This window comes from Boleophthalmus pectinirostris, unplaced genomic scaffold, assembly GCF_026225935.1.
Source record: "Boleophthalmus pectinirostris isolate CB_2022bp ecotype Guang Dong unplaced genomic scaffold, ASM2622593v1 HiC_scaffold_6, whole genome shotgun sequence".
Taxonomy (NCBI): Eukaryota; Metazoa; Chordata; class Actinopteri; order Gobiiformes; family Gobiidae; genus Boleophthalmus; species Boleophthalmus pectinirostris.
In genome coordinates, this window is record NW_026571447.1 from 25,167,808 (window position 1) to 25,187,973 (window position 20,166).

The following is a 20,166-nucleotide window of genomic DNA, read 5'->3' on the forward strand; positions in this document are numbered from 1 at the left end:
AAATTGACATATATTATCACATAAAATATAATCACTTACATGTTCATTGTTGCAGTTCGCCTCTGAGTCTAACAGCACAGCAGTGATTTCAGGTAAACTCTAGGAACGCACTGCTTTTGTACCTCTATTAAGTCTTGCCAGAGTTAATTATAGTTTGTGATGATGTATCAGATTTGGTTGTCGTCAAAGACTGTTGTTGTGTGTAACCATGTGTAAGACAGGTCAGCTGCTGCTCAGTTTACACTCAAAAGCCCATTCACTATTTCTGTTCACTTTTGAGGTTTCTGTTCACTTTTGGACAAGACTGAATAGACTTTTGTCTCTTTGTTTGGTAATTACAGGTGTCTGTGGGTTTTCTAGAAACAGGAGCCTTAAAATCTGAACACTGTTCCTCAGACATATCCAAAAGTAACACAAGAGCAGAGCCAACTTGTAATTTAATTAGAGTTTACTGAATTCTTCTTTGTGAGAAAATTTAGAAAACATATGTTGTTCGTTTACATTACAGAGCCACAGAAGTTAAACGTTCACTTTTCAACTTCAGATCAATCAAATAAAATGTGCTTTACCATCTCAAAGGGAAATTGGCAAAGTGCGGCGCAATGGCAGAACATACAACACACAGGGCAAACAAGACAATATTACAGTAAAAGACAATATTACAGTAAGCCTATTGCCACATATGGCGGAAGGTCTTGTTTTCACAATTATGTTAATATTTGCCCAGAATGTTCCTCAGTATGGCATAAAATGTTCAAGCCAAGTTATAGGTCAGATGTGTGCAGTGGCAATCCCTTGATAATAATGCAATGCATGTTCTTGAATGTATTTTTTTTAAAGCAATGAAAACACCCATATTTCAGGCAGCACACCCCCACCCAAAAAGTAACCTTTGTGCATTGTGCATGTTTTCACATAGGTCTTATATTGGAATTTAAGGTTTATTTTGCAGGGAGCTCATACCAGTTCATTCTAAAGAGAGAACTAATAGCCTAGGAATCAAATCAGATCTTTTCTGGAGTGATATCCCGTTTCCCTTTATGGAGCATGTGCTGTAAACCTAATGATTTCAGATACAAACTGTTAAGCAGTGTACTTTGAACATCCATTTTGAACTTTTTCCACTGACCTGTTGGTTGCTGCAGATTTCAGGTCTCCCCATCAATAGGAAAAGCACAGCGCCCTCTTTCGGAGAGGCTCTTCGCACTAAGCTCTTGATCCCAAGCTTCGCCATATTTGACGTCCTAACAACGCTGAGAGGTAATCGTGTTATTTACTCTAAATCGACGCTCTTCTTGATCCCTTGGTTGTTATTTACGTATGTAGGCAAATAAGGAACGTGTAACCCAGCTGGACTGGCGTTTGGCTGCCTGATCAGAGTGTTTGTTTGATGTTTTTTCAAGGCGTTGTCAGCCTCGCCAGCAGCAAGCTATTCCCACTCGTAGCTGCTAGCTTAGCACACATTTCAAAGAATTATTTCAGACCATTTTCTTTTATTATAGGCCGGTAGATAAAACTGTGCCTATGAAATTGATTAACTATTTGTTGTGTAGGACATGGGTGTCTTATTCGACCCTCAAGTACTCTATTGTAGCCTACAACTAAGTGACTTTCTACCCGGCTTTTCTCTATGCTAGCCAATGCTAATGCTAGTATTCTACAGTCCCATTTCATTCTACTGAAAGCGCTAACTAATGGCTAATGCTAACTAGGTAGCAGTGTAACCAGTGACCGGTTCAACTACCTGGTGGCGATTGTTAGCTTACATACTCATGTATCGCTACGGGCCTTTGGCCAGTGAATAGCATTCGCAGTAATTTATTTTGAAATGTATTTTTTAATGTTGCCAACTGCCTATATCTTTATGGATTAGCAATTCCTTCACTAAACTAAAATTATCGAACTGTATTTTGTAATTACAGTGGCTGGCACACTATCTGGGATAGTTAAGCTAACACATTGCTGCTTTACTCACAACACTGATTTTAATCAGCCTACATTCTGTCCTTTTATTCAACAGGAAACACTGCCGTTGTGTAGCCCCCAGTAATGACTGCATTGAGCCCTGTACCTCCTGATTAGACTGGTTGGATGCCCCCATTATCATTCAGGTTTCTCCATTTCACACTTCAACATATTTATAGACACAACTTACTTAACAGAGACATCATAACTATATGCTTGTTTACAAGTAAATAAATTAACATTCTCATTAGGCAGCACTTTATGTGTATTGCAGTAGGGACAGTAGATTATGTCTAATGTATCATTTCAATATCTTTGCCTATTTAGCCTCCTGACAACAAAGGCACAACTTTTACACAAACATCAGCATCTCTCATCATCCTGGAGGCCAACTGCCAGGTAATAAAATTTTATCTCTGATAGTTTATGTGGAAGATATTTTGTGAATAAGGGTTAACTCTGTTAATTCAATTTCCTTTTAGGACAATTAGAGACCTTTGTGCATAGAATATGTCTGGCCCTGTTCCAAGCCGCTCTCGAGTTTACCCTGATGTAAACACACAGAGACCTCGGGAATACTGGGACTATGAGTCCCATGTCGTTGAGTGGGGGTAAGAAAAATTTTACTATTTGTTTTTATTTTTTTCCCTTGTCAACAAAGCCACTAACTCACTTGTATTATCACTTTGCAGAAACCAGGATGATTATCAGCTTGTCAGAAAACTGGGTAGAGGCAAATATAGTGAAGTGTTTGAAGCCATAAATATCACAAACAATGAAAAAGTGGTTGTTAAAATACTGAAGGTAAGTGATTTAAAAGAGAGGGGTTCACTTGTAACAATGAATCGCTGATCTATTTTTATTGTGTTTTTAGCCCGTCAAGAAAAAGAAAATCAAGAGAGAAATAAAAATCCTTGAAAATTTGAGGGGTGGTCCAAATATCATCTCACTGTTAGATATAGTCAAGGATCCTGTGGTTCGTTAACCTTTTGTTTAGACCCATTTCTAAGTTCCACTTATTTCAAATGTTAAAATAAACATGCTTTCTATTTTAGTCCCGAACCCCTGCCCTGGTCTTTGAACATGTGAACAACACAGACTTTAAGGTAAGTATATTTTCTTCTTAGGCTTTTTTTTTTTTCTCCTTTACTGTACCTAATTTCATCTGCATCTCTTATAGCAATTGTATCAAACCCTTTCTGACTTCGATATACGGTTCTACATGTATGAAATACTTAAGGTAGGAGACTAATGCTCTAAATGTTTTGTTTTCTATTGTGGTAGAGCTAAATAACAACATAACCTTTTTGTCCTTTTTGGTAAAGGCTTTGGATTACTGCCACAGTATGGGGATTATGCACAGAGATGTCAAGCCACACAATGTAATGATTGATCATGAACACAGAAAGGTAGTGTCTTTAACTAAACAACTACTCCATTGGTTCTTGTTAGATTTTAAACTGTGATGGTGTCATGTTCACAGACGAGGGTCAGTTTTATGGATTGTCTTGATTATCAGTTTTATTATTTATGCATGTCTTATAGATGATTAATTACATTGTTTCAACTGCATAAAATTTTCTCACTTATACAATATTCACTGTAGTTGTTCCCCATCTCAGAAACACAACTTCTGTATGTGATGGCATTCAATTAAATTGACTTTTTTTGCTTCCAGCTCCGTCTAATTGACTGGGGATTGGCAGAATTCTACCATCCAAACCAAGAATACAACGTGAGAGTGGCGTCTAGGTACTTCAAAGGACCTGAGCTGTTGGTAGACTACCAGGTATAAGTTGCTGCAGTTTATCTTGCTGTGTAAAACGCTAGATGTTACATTTCCCGTAATTGTTTCACAGATGTACGACTACAGTCTGGATATGTGGAGTTTGGGGTGCATGTTGGCCAGCATGATCTTTAGAAAGGAACCATTCTTTCATGGCCATGACAACTATGATCAGGTGCAGAATCACTTAGTTATTAACTATAGTTATTATTATAGACTGTTTTGTGTTAATAACATGTTTTTTTTTCCTATAGCTTGTGCGAATTGCTAAAGTACTTGGCACAGAGGACCTGTATGACTATATTGACAAGTACAACATTGAATTGGATCCACGGTTCAATGACATTTTGGGGAGGTAATATTATCAACCCATCAGTTCTCCATTATCATTATCACATTGTGTATGAAATAACATTTGTATTTTTGTATTTTTTACAGACATTCACGTAAAAGGTGGGAGAGGTTTGTGCACAGTGAAAATCAACATTTGGTTAGCACAGAAGCTCTAGACTTCCTGGACAAACTGCTGCGCTATGACCATCAAGCCCGTCTCACAGCAAGAGAGGCTATGGATCATCCCTACTTTTGTCAGTGCACAACTTATCCGTCACATGTTATGAATATATTATTTGTAATCATTTGTTGAAGTCTGGCATGTTCTGTTGTGCAGATCCCATTGTCAAAGATCAGGGAAGAGGGGCTACTCCTGGAGGTATGGCTGCCAGTTCTACACCAGTCAGCTCCTCAAGTATGATGGCTGGTAAGCTCAGAGAAAATACCTACATTTATAACAGTTGCCTCAAACCTTTTTAATCCACACTGCATCTGTGTCTCTTTCAGGCATCACCTCAATGTCCTCTGCACAGCCAATGGCTAACATTGCTGGATCCCCGGTCATCTCTGCCCCCAACACTCTGGCCACACAGGTCCCTGCAGCCACTGGGGCTCAGCCCTGAAGCCTCTCCCTGTGTCTGTGTGCTCATGGCCATGCCTGCCTAGCCCCACTGTGGCCTAGGGCCATGGCTCCCCTTTTTATGTTGAAAATAACAAAGAAGATTTAAATTGCTTTTCACATTCAGTTATTTTGACACCTGGACTTGACAGAAATGTATTGTTGCGCCTGTCAGGATTATTAGAATTAATTTGGGTGTGTATTTGACAATGCTATTGTCGAGAAATTCTAATAAGATGTAGACATGAAGAGAATGGATAATAAAATTTATTTTGTATGTTCCAAATATACAGTCTTGCTTGAAACTGTTTGATGGGGATCCTGCTGTATTACACTGTGAACCTAAACACAACTTCACAAACTTGAGTCCGGAGTGTGGTGTGCCCTGCCTACAGTGCTCAATGGTTGCACATGATGTAACAATGCAGCAGATGTTGGTGTTTTGAAGTTGTTAGATGCTATCATTCATTAATTGGACTTTGTAGATATTCTACAGTTACTGTCAGGTTGCATGCACCCAACGCTGAGTATCACAGGGTCAATAGTTTGCCAATTTTATGTTTCTTTCACTTCTGTATGTGTATGTATGTGTTCATGTTTGTTTTTTATGAAGTCTCTTACACATGATTTTGATTACATAGACAATTTTGTAACTTTTGTTTTATGTTGGAAAGACTCATCAACTTCAAAAGCAACTTCAAAAATAAACAATTTAAACAGGGTTTTGTAGGAAGGACATGTTATTGCATACCCTCTGTTTGCGTGTCCGAATAAGTTAAAAGCAACATTGGATAGTGCTTATAAAACAAACTCCTTTGGTGTTTGTGAAATAATAAGATGTGTTTCGGCGCCCAAAACGTTTAAAGTTGCCCGTGAGTGAATGTACATTTGTAACAGTCTTGTAAAATGGTTTTACAGCTGTACCTGAGCGGGAGAGGAACTTATGCATAATTATGCAAAATACTTTTTTACACAGTTGGTACATATTGATACATAGTGGCGTGTAGAGTGATTACAATAAAGTCCATCATGTGGAAGCATATTCAGTCTGTGTGTGGAAGCAAACACTCTGATTCAAGTTTTGATGTGTGCTTAAAGCACTGGCTGAGTGGGAGTGAATTTTTGGACAATTTGCAGATATTCTGACATTAATCTACGTGTGTTGTTTTTCCCCCCTAATTTATAGTTAAGTAAAATATTGTGTTCTTGTACACCATTGATTATTATCATTCATTATTATTATTTTAAGAAAGTTACAAACCAAAGGATTTTTTTTTTAGTCCGACAGTTGTGAAGGCACCAGAGGCCGCGCCTGCTAGAGCACTGCCGGGGCACGCAGCGGGCACGCCTCGGTGTCGGTTCCAGCAGCAGCGCGGTGAGTGCTCCTAAATTGAACTCCTGCACGAAGTTTTTCAGTTTTGAAATGGGCAAAGTTGGCTTTATCTCGCTTTTAATCGCTGCCATAGCAGTGTTTCTCGGAGAAAGAATTGTCAATCTAAGGTAATGCACAAACTCGTGCACGGTTTCTTTCGACATGAGTGGCAGACTACATCAAGTTTTATTCGTCCTTATTTCACCTCTTATTACTGCAGGAAAAGGTCGCTCGCCACCCGGGAACTTGAGACGAACCACCTCCCCAACTGTGTTTTGCTTCCAAACTTGAGTAAGTAGTTCTATAACTTAGACTCTCAAGAAGTGAATGCTAAAAATGTAAATTCAACTCTTATCAGACGATGGCTCCGAGGATATCACGATACTTGGGAACGGCCTTGCTTTTATCAGCTCGGTAAGAATTTTAAAGCAGCTACTGGAAAAATCTAATCAGCAGAATCTGAACCATTTTGGACCGGACTGAGCAGTTTAGGGCGCAGTAGCGCGAGGCCTAGTGTTAAGGGCTTGATTTGGACTTGGTTAAATAGGAGACTAATATAGGTGTGTCCCATCTCTTGGAGGTTATTTATTTGTTTATTTACGTGGTCAGGATTAAAATGCTCCATGCAGGCCACCTATCCAGACTGCATGAGAAACCGTGTTGAGAAAGCCTACTGACATATCAGATGTGATGTCATATAACATAATGGGTTCATCATTCAATATGACAGATATTGTTGTAAATTTACAATTAATGTTTGAGAACTTTCTTTGATAGACACTATCACTGCATGCATTTCTATTATTCACTAGGGTCTCAGGTACCCTGGCATGCCCATCTTAGACACTGTGGTGGGAAAAATATATGTTTTGAATCTTGACGAACCAAGAATTAAACCAATAGAGCTACGAATGCCGAGGAACTTTGATTTGGAGTCATTTAACCCTCACGGCATAAGTGTATACACCGATCCAAATGGTAAAATACTTTTGCATCCAGAAATAATAAAATGTGGTATGTCTGTTTTATTTTTCTCGCTGTAAACTATGTGTTCTTGCAGATGGCACAGTGTATCTATTTGTTGTTAGTCACCCAGAGCACAAAACGCAAATAGAGCTGTTTAAATTTGTGGAGGAGGACTACTCTCTTGTACACTTGAAAACAATCAAACATGAACTTCTGTACAGGTAAATGAGAATACCACATGATGGGTTGTTAACACTATTTGGTTAATTATGATTAGCGTATTTATAGTCACAATATAATCTTAAGACCTAAAAACAACAGTGCAAACTAAACTGAGTAATTAAAATTCTTGTTAAATTTACAACTATTTAATAATATGAAGTAAGATCTGATTTTCACTTTCTAGTGTCAATGATATTGTTGCCGTCGGAGTGGAAAGCTTCTATGCCACCAATGACCACTATTTTGTGAATGAGTTTATGAAAAGCACCGTGGAGGTAATTCTGTTACAGCCCTGGACCAACGTTGTATACTACAGTCCCGAAGAAGTGAAAGTTGTCTCTGATGGATATTACTTTGCAAATGGCATCAATGTGTCACCAGACCAAAAGTATATACTGAAATTTTTTAAGTTAAGTAAAAACAAACACCACGTCCTTTGACTGCTATTAATTACAAGTCTGTTTTATTCATGTTACAGATATGTGTATGTAGCTGATATATTTGATCATAATGTGCATGTTTTGGAGAGGAAGGAAGATAATGGATTGGCGTTTGTGAAAGTAAGTACTATTACACTCCCACATCAACTACCTGGATAACCAGGTTAATGGTGACAGGCTCCTGTTGGATAATTATTGCATGTTCAGATGTCAGCAGCAGAAGTTACCCATTTATTTCAGCCCAGGCAGTGTAGTATTGGATGCAGTAATGTATAACAAAGTTGATAAAAAGACTAAAGATTTACTTAAATACTACAGCCACTCTGACAATTGATCTCACTTGTTTACAGCTTTGCAGTCTAATCATGTTTTGTAATTCCTAGTATAAAGTCATATTACTCCCTACATTTGAGGATTTAAGTATCACTAGCTTTATTTAATAATGTATGCAACCTATTTTTTGTCAATGTAACTTCAGAGTGTGGCTGTGGGATCTCTTTGCGACAACCTTGAGGTGGACCCCAACACTGGAGACGTGTGGTCAGGTTGTCATCCCAATGCATGGAAGCTCTTTCTTTATGATGCCAATAACCCACCAGGATCAGAGGTGAGTAGTAATACTTTACTTTCTTTGTCTTACTTTCTATAACCTGAGGAACACTGAATTGCTTTTTGTCCATAGGTTATCCAAATCCAAAACATTCTCTCTGATGAACCAGTGGTAAAACAGGTGTACGCTGATGATGGTAAAGTCCTCCAGGGATCATCGGTTGCAACTCCTTATGGGAACAAGCTTCTTATTGGTACTGTGTTTCATAAAGCATTGATCTGTGATCTGAAGTAGTGCAAATGACTGTGAACCTGTTCATCAAGCTAAATCAAAGTGACTCAGGTAAAAGATTTCTATTTCAAAATTCAACCACTACATAAGATGAACAGCAAACAGATGCAGGTTGTAAGAGAAGTTGAGTGAATGTGCTTTTCAAAATGCATGTTAGGGACCTACAGTTTTGTGTCTTGGGGTTTGGTTGGTGTGACATGTTAGGATGTTCCTTTTTTGCATATAATGATCTACTGTGACAGACAAATGGGCATATATATTAAAAACGGTTATTATTGTTAAGTGGGGGTTGGTGACGTGTGATCTGTTACCATTTAAAGAGAATGTTTGGGATGGATGCTTTTGTAATTTACACATTTTAGATGTTAATTCTTAAAAATATGTTGTATGATGTAATAAAAGGCTGTACTTAATATAAACATGTTTCCGTTATTCACAAATCACCATGTCAGCACTTGCTTAGTGTGTCCTTGAGCACACAACAAATGTAACTGTAAGGGAAACATACTGCGATCTGTAAATGCAAAAAACTGCTACCTATAATCCTGAATTGTGGATTTATTGTGACCTGATTAGCCAAAAATACTGTTAAGTTTTCTGTAAATAATTTCTGTAGATACTAAGGCACTATACCTCACAGCTAACCTTACCAGGTAAATCCCCCTCCCCCACCCGATACACGCATGCATACACCTTGCTCCCATCTTTCTGTCAAAAATAGTACACATCAACAAGGGCATTTATAAATAATGGAGAATGAATGGTCATCTTTTTTGGTAATCTTGATATTGTTATTATGAAATTAGTGTTAATGATGAGTTATGTATGGCCATTTAACATTTTCAAATGAATAACATCAATTTATCCCCCACTAGTTGTGAATGGTTGATGCTCCTGGGCATTGTGCCACTGTTCAGTATGGATAATCCAGCCTTGGAAGAGACTGTCAAGAAAAAGAAAATCAAGAGAAATAAAAATCCTTGAAAATTTGAGGGGTGGTCCAAATATCATCTCACAGTTAGATATAGTCAAGAATCCTGTGGTTCGTTAACCTTTTGTTTAGACCCGTTTCTAAGTTCCACTTATTTCAAATGTTAAAATTACATTTCAGTCCCGAACCCCTGCCCTTGTCTTTGAACAGGTGAACACACAGCTTTAAGGTAAGCATATTTCCTTTTTAGGCTTTGTTTTTCCTTGTTTTACCTAATTTCATCCGCATTTCTATTATTGTACTTTTTTTTAATCTTAAGAAAGCTACGAACCTAAGGATCTTTTTATTTATTTTTTTTTAAAGTCCGGCAGTGGTGAAGGCACCAGAGGCCGCACCTGCTAGAGCACTGCCGGGGCGCGCAGCGGGTACTCCTCGGTGTCGAGTGCTCCAAAGTCGAACTGCTGCACGAGGTTTTTCAGTTTTGAAATGGGCAAAGTTGGCTTTATTTCGCTTTTAATTGCTGCCATAGCAGTGTTTCTCGGAGAAAGAATTGCCAATCTAAGGTAATGCTTAGACTCGTGCACGGTTTCTTTCGGCTTGTGCGGTGGACTACATAAAGTTCTATTGGTCACTTGTCCTTATTTTATCTTTTATTACTGCAGGAAAAGGTTCCAGGCCACCCAGGAACTTGAGACAAACCATCTTCCCAACTGTGTTTTCCTTCCAAACTTGAGTAAGTAATTATATAACTTAGACACTCAATACTGAACTCTAAAAATGTAAATTAAATTCTCATCAGATCATGGCTCTGAGGACATCACGATACTTAGGAACGGCCTTGCTTTTATCAGCTCGGTAAGAATTTATTACCTGGGGGCCACTAGAGGTAAAAGTCTGGGTGAGGCTGGGTCGCATCAAGTAAGCTATTAGACAAAATATGATTTTAAGTAAATAAACAGAAAATCACAGTCTTCTCCAGTCTTCTCAATCTTTAATAAGACAGTTCAGAACATGAACATTTCTTCAGAATATAAATTTAAACTACTACTACTACTTCTACTTCTTTCAGGCTACCTCTTGCTGCCTGCCTCCTCTCTTGCTGAGATATTTGGCTTACAGGAGGAAATAAATGAGATCCTTAGTATAGTTTGAAGATGTTCATCACTGAATTTGGACCTGTATTTGGACTTACTAAAGTTCATGGTGGAGAACAGCTTCCTGTCCCTCCCGCATACCATTAGATTTTTTTCTATACCAGTACTTTAACGATACCTGCTTTTCGATACCAGTTCCTGAACCGGTTCTTTTTTTCGGTGCCTGTATTTTTTTTATGGAAATGAAAGACCAATATTATTAATAAAGTACTTTTCAATCTTTGAATTACTTTATAACTATGTTAATTCCTATTTTAAAACAGAGTAGGCTACTATAGATGTTCAGTTATAACTCCATACAAATGTGCATGCAAATGAACCAGAGCACACAGCTGATCCTCCTGTGGACTTTCACGAGCTTAAGTTTCTCTTTTGTTTTCTTGTATACCTCTATCAAAGGCAGCGCACGAAGCACGTGCTCTTTGTTTTGATAAATTCACTTCACGATTTTACTGCGCCGTTAACTGGATGGAGGAAGAGGACTATGGAGAACTTACACGCACTGGTTTGGTTGCGTCTTTATACTCACGGTGCCACAGTGAATATACTGTATACACCATGTTTGTGAATTGCGTTTTTACCAGGTTCGACGAGTAGGGGGATTTTGGCGGAGTTTTGGTTCATATTATCAGTTTGACTTCAACTATATGTGTTTGGCTGCATCTTTATGCAGACTACTCCACACTGGATATTACCATATTTATTTGGAAATTACGCTTTTACCAGGACCAGGAGTTTGGTTCTTGTTATCTGTTTGGCTTATATTTTATGCGGACACTACATACTGAAAAGATGTGGATTTATTATTATGCACTTTGACTTTGAGGCACTGTAAAGGACTGGATGTGTTTTCGAGTGGATCTAAGTTTCACACTGCATACTATTTCTTCATTTCTTCTATTTTACCGGTAAGATGTGACACCGCGCTTTGTTTGGACACATGTAAAACTGTTAAAACGTGAGTGCTGTTTGTCCCTTTGAGTTTGTTTAGGGCGCAGTCGTGAAACGTGAGCACCTGCACTGTTGTGAAATAGCTACGGTGTCGTGTGTGCCTCCGTGAAGGCAAGGCAAGGCAAAGCAAGGCAAGTTTATTTGTATAGCACAATTCGTACACAAAGTAATTCAAAGTGCTTTACAGAATAAGAAATACATTAAAATCCTAATAAAAACAAATCAAAACATATTAAAATTAAAAAGAGAGACATAAATTGGAGAGAAGAGTGCGGAATGAAAACCTTTCAGTTATATGCACAGTTAAACAGAAATGTTTTGAGCCTGGATTTAAACAGCGTCACAGAAGAGTCTGTCTCACATGTTCAGGAAGACTGTTCCAGGTTTTAGCTGCATGAACCTGAAACGTTGACTCCCCTTGTTTAGTCGTGACTCTGGGCACCAGCAGGAGGCCGGTCCCTGAGCTCCTCAGAGTGTGAGATGGTTCATATGACACTAACATGTCACAGATGGACTTTGGTGCTCGGCCATGGAGAGACTTGTACACAAGCAGAGCTGCTTTAAAGTCTATTCTCTGAAGCACAGGAAGCCAGTACAGAGACCTGAGCACAGGACTAATGTGCTCATACTTCCTAGTTCGAGTAAGGACCCGAGCTGCAGCGTTCTGGATGTTCTGCAGCGTCTCACAGCTCGTTTGGAGAGACCAGTGAGCAGACCATTACAGTAGTGTAACCTACTGGAGACAAACGCATTGATAAGTTTCTCCAAGTCTACTTTAGACTGTAAACCTTTGATTTTTGCTATGTTTTTTAGATGGTAAAAGGCTGCAGATGTTATTGATTTGATGTGGCTGTTAAAGTTCAAGTCTGAGTCCATTATTACCCCTAGATTTCTTGCCTGATTTGAAGGTTTTAGAGAGAGAGACTGGAGGTGACTGCTGACACTGTCCCTTTGTTTCTGTGGACCAAACACTATGACTTCAGTCTTGTCAGAGTTTAGCTGGAGAAAGTTGTTTTGCATCCACACACTGATCTGTTGGATGCAGTGACCAAGTGAGTCCACTGGTCCATAGTCTCCTGCTGCCAGAGAGACGTAGATCTGAGTGTCATCTGCATAATTGTGGTAGGACACGTTATTGCTGCTTATTAACTGACCTAATGGCAGCATGTAGAGATTGAACAACAGGGGGCCCTGGATTGACCCCTGAGGCACCCCACAGGTCAGGGCCATGTGATCTGAATGTGAATACCCTGCAGTGCGCTCCATTCATTAAACTCATGAGGTAGGATTTTTGCTGGATGGAGCATGGTCTTTGTCTTGCCAGCCAATTACGCCCAGAGAAGGGGCTGCATTGAGCACGTAACCGGCTGTCTGTGACCTGTTTATTACTTATCAGTCCCAAGTGTCCCATACTTATGAATGAGGGATTTTTGTCTGCACCTCCGTTGCGCTGTAGGCAAGGCCTGTAATACTTTCTGCACTGATATCATGGATGCAAGAGCAAAATGGTGCAAGGCGCAAGCAGAAGCACATGTACTAGCAAGTGAAAGTTGTTTAGGTTCTTCAGTGCTGTCTTATGTGCATGTGCACACGCATAAACAGATCCACCTGGACTCATAGCATCACAACTGCTGAAAGTTGAGTTTGGAATGTAAGGTGCGCAAATCTGCTTATGTAAAACTGCAGGGGTGCTGATCTGCAGCTTTGTCTGTCAGTGTGGCCCCCTACCGCAGGAAGCACTAAACTTTGACATCAAGTAGGGGGCCGCAAAATCATTCCGCGGGCTGCAGTTAGCCCTCGGCCCGCGAGTTTGGGACGCCTGATCTAAACCATTTTGCCAACATCATGGAACTGGACTGGACTGACCAGTTTAGGGCACAGGAGCGATAGGCCTAGGGTTATGGGCTTGACAAAATTCAGTAGGAGGCTTTAGGTGTGTCCCAACTCTTGGAGGTTGTTTATTTGCATTTTTTATGTGGTAAGGATTAAAATGCACCATACAGGCCAGTTATCGAGACAGCCTACTGACATATCAGATGTGATGTCATATAATTATCATATAATTATTATTATTAAATTTGGCAAATTTTGTAGCCTATGTGTTGTAATTTTGCAATTAATGTTTGTTTCTTTGATAGACACTATCACTGCATGCATTTCTATTATTCACTAGGGTCTCAGGTACCCTGGCATGCCCATCTTGGACACTGTGGTGGGAAAAATATATGTTTTGGATTTTAACGAAACAAGAATTAAACCAATAGAGCTACGAATGCCGAGGAACTTTGATTTGGAGTCATTTAACCCTCACGGCATAAGTGTATACACCGATCCAAATGGTAAAATACTTTTGCATCCAGAAATAATAAAATGTGGTATGTTTTTCTCACTGTAAACTATGTGTTCTTGCAGATGGCACAGTGTATCTATTTGTTGTCAGTCACCCAGAGCACAAAACGCAAATAGAGCGGTTTAAATTTGTGGAGGAGGACTACTCTCTTGTACACTTGAAAACAATCAAACATGAACTTCTGCATAGGTAAATGAGAATACCACATGATGGGTTGTTAACACTATTTGGTTAATCATGATTAGCCAATATTGAGACCTAAAAACAACAGTGCAAACCAAACTAAGTAATTTCAGTTCAATCTACACTCCAGAAAAATAAACCCAAATGTAAACTTTTAAAATGTGTGTCACATTAACTTATTTGATTTATGAAGTTTCATAACTGGTGACATAGTAGAGGAATAGAGACGTATTTGACAATAGGAATGAAAGGGAATATTGGAATTATGTTTTGCGTCATAGTAATTGTAATATTACTCAAATTATAATTGTGACATCCTACATCTATTTAATAATATGAAGTATGATCTGATTTTCACTTTCTAGTGTCAATGATATTGTTGCTGTTGGAGTGGAAAGCTTCTATGCCACCATTGACCAGTATTTTGTGAATGAGTTTATGAAAGGTATCGTGGAGCTGATTTTATTACAGCCCTGGACCACTGTTGTATACTACAGTCCTGAAGAAGTGAAAGTTGTCTCTGATGGATATTACTTTGCAAATGGCATCAATGTGTCACCAGACCAAAAGTATATACTGAATTTTTGAAAGTTAAGTAAAAACAAACACCACGTCCTTTGACTGCTATTAATTACAAGTCTGTTTTATTCACTTTACAGATATGTGTATGTAGCTGATATGGCTGATCATAATGTGCATGTTTTGGAGAGGAAGGAAGATAATGGATTGGCGTTTGTGAAAGTAAATACTATTACACTCCCACATCAACCACCTGGATAACCAGGTTAATGGTGACAGGCTCCTGTTGGATAATTATTGCATGTTCAGATGTCAGCAGCAGAAGTTACCCATTTATTTCAGCCCAGGCATAGTATTGGATGCAGTAATGTATAACAAAGTTGATAAAAAGACTAAAGATTTACTTAAATACTACAGCCACTCTGACAATTGATCTCACTTGTTTGCAACTTTGCAGTCTAATCGTGTTTTGTAATTTCTAGTATAAAGTCATATTACTCCCTACATTTGAGGATTTAAGTATCACTAGCTTTATTTAATAATGTATGCAACCTATTTTTTGTCATTGTAACTTCAGAGTGTGGCTGTGGGATCTCTTTGCGACAACCTTGAGGTGGACCCCAACACTGGAGACGTGTGGTCAGGTTGTCATCCCAATGCATGGAAGCTCTTTTTCTATGACGCCAATAACACACCAGGATCAGAGGTGAGTAGTAATACTTTACTTTCTTTGTCCTACTTTCTATAACCTGAGGAACACTGAATTGCTTTTTGTCCATAGGTTATCCAAATCCAAAACATTCTCTCTGATGAACCAGTGGTAAAACAGGTGTACGCTGATGATGGTAAAGTCCTCCAGGGATCATCGGTTGCAACTCCTTATGGGAACAAGCTTCTTATTGGTACTGTGTTTCATAAAGCATTGATCTGTGATCTGAAGTAGTGCAAATGACTGTGAACCTGTTCATCAAGCTAAATCAAAGTGACTCAGGTAAAAGATTTCTATTTCAAAATTCAACCACTACATAAGATGAACAGCAAACAGATGCAGGTTGTAAGAGAAGTTGAGTGAATGTGCTTTTCAAAATGCATGTTAGGGACCTACAGTTTTGTGTCTTGGGGTTTGGTTGGTGTGACATATTAGGATGTTCCTTTTTTGCATATAATGATCTACTATGACAGACAAATGGGCATATATATTAAAAACGGTTATTATTGTTAAGTGGGGGTTGGTGACGTGTGATCTATTACCATTTAAAGAGAATGTTTGGGATGGATGCTTTTGTAATTTACACATTTTAGATGTTAATTCTTAAAAATATGTTGTATGATGTAATAAAAGGCTGTACTTAATATAAACATGTTTCCGTTATTCACAAATCACCATGTCAGCACTTGCTTAGTGTGTCCTTGAGCACACAACAAATGTAACCGTAAGGGAAACATACTGCGATCTGTAAATGCAAAAAACTGCTACCTATAATCCTGAATTGTGGATTTATTGTGACCTGATTAGCCAAAAATACCGTGAAGTTTTCTGTATATAATTACTGTAGATATTTAGAACTTGATAAAAATAAATTTTATTTAAAACATCTATAGAAAACATGATATACATATTTTAGTACTTTTAAACAATTTGCAACAAAAAATAAAATAAAACTAACAGTTCTAGTTGATCTTGTATTTTCTGAAACATGCAATGAAACTGTAAACTAAAGATTTGAAATGTCTAGTTAAAACATTGTTGGCACAGGATACAAGTGGTACCAAACATACTGCTTTGGTTTATCATGGTTACTATATTCACCTGCTTTATTTCACATTGTCATCCTTTTCCTTCTTTATTAAGTAACAACTCAGTTTCAGCTACTTTACTGATTATAAACCTTGACTCACCAATACTAGGAGATTGTATCTTCTGTGTTTTTGAGGGCCCTATAATGGTTGGCACTGTAAAAAATATGCCCTCATTTTCCATATCTGATTCATTATTGTTACCTTTGCCATTAAAATCTTTATTTTCACCATCTTCCTTGAGGTCCTTGTTGGCCTCTTTTTTTGGTTTTACAGACTGTGGTACATTAAGAAACAGCTCACTTATGCTCTTCCTTCGTTTCTGTCGTGGAGACTCCTCAAGAGTCTGGATGTCCAAAATGTCACTGCAACTTTTAGACCGGTTTATGTTCTCTGGAGGTTTGGGTTTCTTTGCTTCTATTGCAATCTGCCTCATAACAGTGTTGTAGTCATCCTCATTTGTTTCAGACAGAAAATTGAAGATATCTATGACAGTCGGCCTAATTTCTGGGACTTGTTTTTCTTCTTCTGGTTGTTTTTCCTCTTCATGGTGGAGGCGATGTCGATGTCTGCGTTTCCTCAACACTTTGTGGGCCTCTACGACCATGTGCACATTCCAGCTGAAGAAGAGGGAGAGCCAAGCCAGCCCCATGTAGATCCACACCTCAACAAGCGCTCTGTACAGCCGCGGATACTGGATGTTGGGATTGACGCCTGCAACATAGTCTCCAAAACCAACGGTGGTGAGTGTGATGAAAGAGAAGTACAGGCCTTCCAGATAAGTCCATCCTTCCACTGACATGAACACGAACGGAGGGATCACCAAATGCACAATAAGGCCCCAGAGCAGAAAGCACACTGTGCAGGTAAACTGAACCTTTTTCTGCAACACAGTCATAACATAAATGTTGAAATCGTGTACATTGTAAAAATACATTTACAATAAATCATTGAAAAATACTATAATAGGCCCATCACTATTGCCTAAACGATGAAACTTAGAAAAAAGGCAAAAAAAAAGTTGTAAAAGAAAATATAGAAAACTCTACAGTTTTTTTTTTTTTTCTCAGAACTTCTCCAGGCTTCTCATCTTTTTGGTGTTAGTGTATTGCAATATCAATATGCATTAGGAATATATATGAATACATAAGAATATAACTATAGTCCTTAATATAACAAAAACTTACCACTGAGACCCCTTTGCGAATCATAACCTGGGACAAACGTCTTGCCCGATCTCCAAAGAAGGAGCCCAGCTGACTAATCCAAACCAGACACAGGGGGATGCCGCACAAACCGTACAATATGCAGAACACACGGCCACGCTCCGTTTTTGGTGCAACATTTCCATAACCTGGATCAACAGAAGAAGATGGGGAAGGAAAGTGTTGTCAGTGTGTTGTAATGACAATAGGCTATAAATTGAAACAATACTAGACTGAGACTGAGTGATTCTTGGAATCTGAAATTCCTCTAACCTATGGTGGTGACAATAGAAGCAGCAAATATGACAGAGTTTCCCCAGTCCCATGAATCCGGCTGCCTGTCCCCAGTGATGGCCACTCCTTGCCCTGCAGCTTTTGCAACTATCTGAAAAAAAGAGAAAACAAAGTAGGGTATATTAATTTTCTTGATGGAAGATTTTCTGTCCTGTAAACCAGAGCAACAACATGACACACCTAATTCAGACATTTAAAGTGGGTAGGATAGGGTTAGGCATGCGCACTCTTGCTCAAAGCTCAAAGCATTTAACTTGTGTATTTAACATCTAACATCACATTACACTTCGCTTGTGGCACAAGGGCTTGAGATCTGGGTCTTTGTTTTCACCCCTGCACCAGTAAAACTGGTTTTGCAGTTTTCGGAAGCCAAGAAATGTTGTGAATAATAAAAGTGTTGGCTGCCATGGCCACTTCAGTCAAAAAGCATGGCCTACTGTTTGGCATTTTTGTGTTCATTAAGGTCTCGCCTACAGACTTCAGTGTTACATTTTGTGAACTATTAAATCTGATGCGAGATGGCGCGCTCTCATTAAATCCATTTCCGTATAGTTATGATTTACACCTACCTCCAAAATGTCATCTAGAGCTTCTTTGGTCAAACAATCGTATTTTCTTAAGATATCTTTCTTGTCAAGTATATACTCGTCTTTTGCTGAATTCCAGTTTGGCTCTTCAAGAATCTGAAAAATTGCGCCACCAATGGATAAATAAAAAATAATACATGCAGTCAAAAACGGACCTTTATCGGCCATAGTCTAACTTCAGTCATAACTTTTGTTCCGAGGAGGTCATATTCCCACACAAGACTCGCGTCATCCAGCGCGTCGCTGTTGCTTCCTGGTACAATGGGAGGTTGTGGTTGGGTGTCTCCAACTTACGGGTAGGTTGGGACTAGCGCTGAAGTACCCTACTGTTTCTACGTGGTAACTTTGAATAACAGCTGTGGAAACTGAAGTTTTAGGGACAGATCCTAAATGTTGGGAGTGCAATAACAATAAACGTGGGTGTTCCCCTCTGCTTTTGCTTTCAGGTTACTGATTCTGGTCGACTCATATAACACAAATAAATCAACTTTTTGTCCTTTTTTTTTTTTTTTTTTTGGACAAAAAAACAAACAAAACGTGTTTATGCTTTTTCTACAGCATCAAGCTTGCTTGCTTGTGTAAACGTTGCATTACCAGGAGCGTGGTAAATAAGATTATGTTGTTGCCAGCCTTTCACATTTTGGTCAATTTTTTCACACCACTGACCCATCCGCCAGTCGGTAGGCTTCTTGATATGTTTTTTTCATACATATCCCAATACATCTATGTATTATTGGGCAGATTAGTTTATAACCGAGTCCACATCTTGGGCTACACAGTGTTGTAAATTGCCTTGGTTACTCTGCATTATTAGTCTGAAAGTTTATGAAGAATGTGTTTTACACACGGCTGTGAGGGCATGTGCTGCCTTGTGTAGATGCTGACCGTTGGCCTTATCTCAGAGTGAGGAGACTCCAGAAGTGTGCAGTCAGACTAATCACTCAGAAGGGTGTTTCCTCGGTGCACTTCTTGATAAAGCGGGGTCCCCCTTGCAGGCCCTTTGTCATCATCTGTGTGCCATTACTTTCTGTGTATTAAGGACTAGCTGATACAAGAGACCTCTTGGGATTTCAAGAGCATTATGTTATGCAAGGCATAGTTAATTGTACATCTGAAAGGGCGATGTAGCCTACTGATGTTCTGTTACTCAAAGCTCAAAAAGAAAACTGTAGGATCCTGAGAACTCTTAACTCAGAAGTATAAGAGCCATGCTGTAACTGTGTCTGAAGTTCAGTAGCGCACTCTAGTGGAGACAGTGGGTTGTGGTAGGTCTATAGATAATATGTATTAAATATCGCTGGGGAATTATGAGTATTGTTATAATTACGCGATTTGACCTATCCCATGATTCCGCTTGGTTGTAGTAAGCGCAGCCACAGGTGAAGAACACCTGTTCAAGCTTAAGCGTTTAAAGAAAGGTGATTAAGGTCAAAACCATTAACAGCATTGGCCCACTGTATGTGCGACCTTATTGACATGGATGGGCTATTTGTCCATGTAAAAGTTTAACTAACAGGCCTACAGTAACAGCATTTGATACAAGGTGTTGCCAGATATTTCTTTTTGGCCTTTTTTGCAGTGTAAGAAGGCGGAGGACTAACCGGGTCTCCACCCAACACTCAGGAGCTTCGTCACTGTGGTGCGTCACTGC

General features: G+C 39.0%; 4 protein-coding genes across 5 annotated transcripts; 3 read left to right on the forward strand and 1 right to left on the reverse strand.

The window, feature by feature from the left end:
* Positions 1–1,151: 1,151 nt before the first annotated feature.
* LOC110171496 (casein kinase II subunit alpha) lies at positions 1,152–5,425 on the forward strand. The gene is made up of 15 exons (XM_020937207.2): positions 1,152–1,260; positions 2,021–2,111; positions 2,293–2,364; positions 2,448–2,576; positions 2,658–2,769; positions 2,840–2,941; positions 3,021–3,071; positions 3,146–3,205; positions 3,291–3,374; positions 3,644–3,754; positions 3,825–3,926; positions 4,006–4,106; positions 4,190–4,338; positions 4,422–4,511; positions 4,592–5,425. Exons 4-15 carry the CDS (start codon positions 2,476–2,478, stop codon positions 4,705–4,707), a joined length of 1,179 nt encoding a protein of 392 aa, XP_020792866.2. The 5' UTR covers positions 1,152–1,260; positions 2,021–2,111; positions 2,293–2,364; positions 2,448–2,475; the 3' UTR covers positions 4,708–5,425.
* A 543-nt stretch (positions 5,426–5,968) lies between these two features.
* On the forward strand, positions 5,969–8,963 carry LOC110171411 (serum paraoxonase/arylesterase 2-like). The gene is made up of 9 exons (XM_055163838.1): positions 5,969–6,203; positions 6,296–6,366; positions 6,434–6,489; positions 6,888–7,053; positions 7,136–7,262; positions 7,448–7,651; positions 7,742–7,823; positions 8,182–8,310; positions 8,386–8,963. Exons 1-9 carry the CDS (start codon positions 6,127–6,129, stop codon positions 8,545–8,547), a joined length of 1,074 nt encoding a protein of 357 aa, XP_055019813.1. The 5' UTR covers positions 5,969–6,126; the 3' UTR covers positions 8,548–8,963.
* Positions 8,964–9,509: 546 nt separating this feature from the next.
* Positions 9,510–16,124, forward strand: LOC129407183 (serum paraoxonase/arylesterase 2-like). The gene is made up of 10 exons (XM_055163736.1): positions 9,510–9,704; positions 9,839–10,038; positions 10,138–10,208; positions 10,275–10,330; positions 13,754–13,919; positions 13,993–14,119; positions 14,479–14,682; positions 14,773–14,854; positions 15,210–15,338; positions 15,414–16,124. Exons 2-10 carry the CDS (start codon positions 9,962–9,964, stop codon positions 15,573–15,575), a joined length of 1,074 nt encoding a protein of 357 aa, XP_055019711.1. The 5' UTR covers positions 9,510–9,704; positions 9,839–9,961; the 3' UTR covers positions 15,576–16,124.
* Positions 16,125–16,199: 75 nt separating this feature from the next.
* kcnk5b (potassium channel, subfamily K, member 5b) lies at positions 16,200–18,878 on the reverse strand. 2 transcript variants are annotated; one of them, XM_020937522.2, is made up of 4 exons: positions 18,671–18,878; positions 17,908–18,019; positions 17,617–17,783; positions 16,200–17,312 (listed from the first exon to the last, which is right to left on the reverse strand). In XM_020937522.2, exons 1-4 carry the CDS (start codon positions 18,698–18,700, stop codon positions 16,461–16,463), a joined length of 1,161 nt encoding a protein of 386 aa, XP_020793181.1. In that variant the 5' UTR covers positions 18,701–18,878; the 3' UTR covers positions 16,200–16,460. The 2 variants fall into 2 exon arrangements, with proteins under 2 accessions (XP_020793181.1, XP_020793180.1); XM_020937521.2 differs by having other exon boundaries at positions 18,498–18,873.
* Between the last annotated feature and the right edge of the window lie 1,288 nt (positions 18,879–20,166).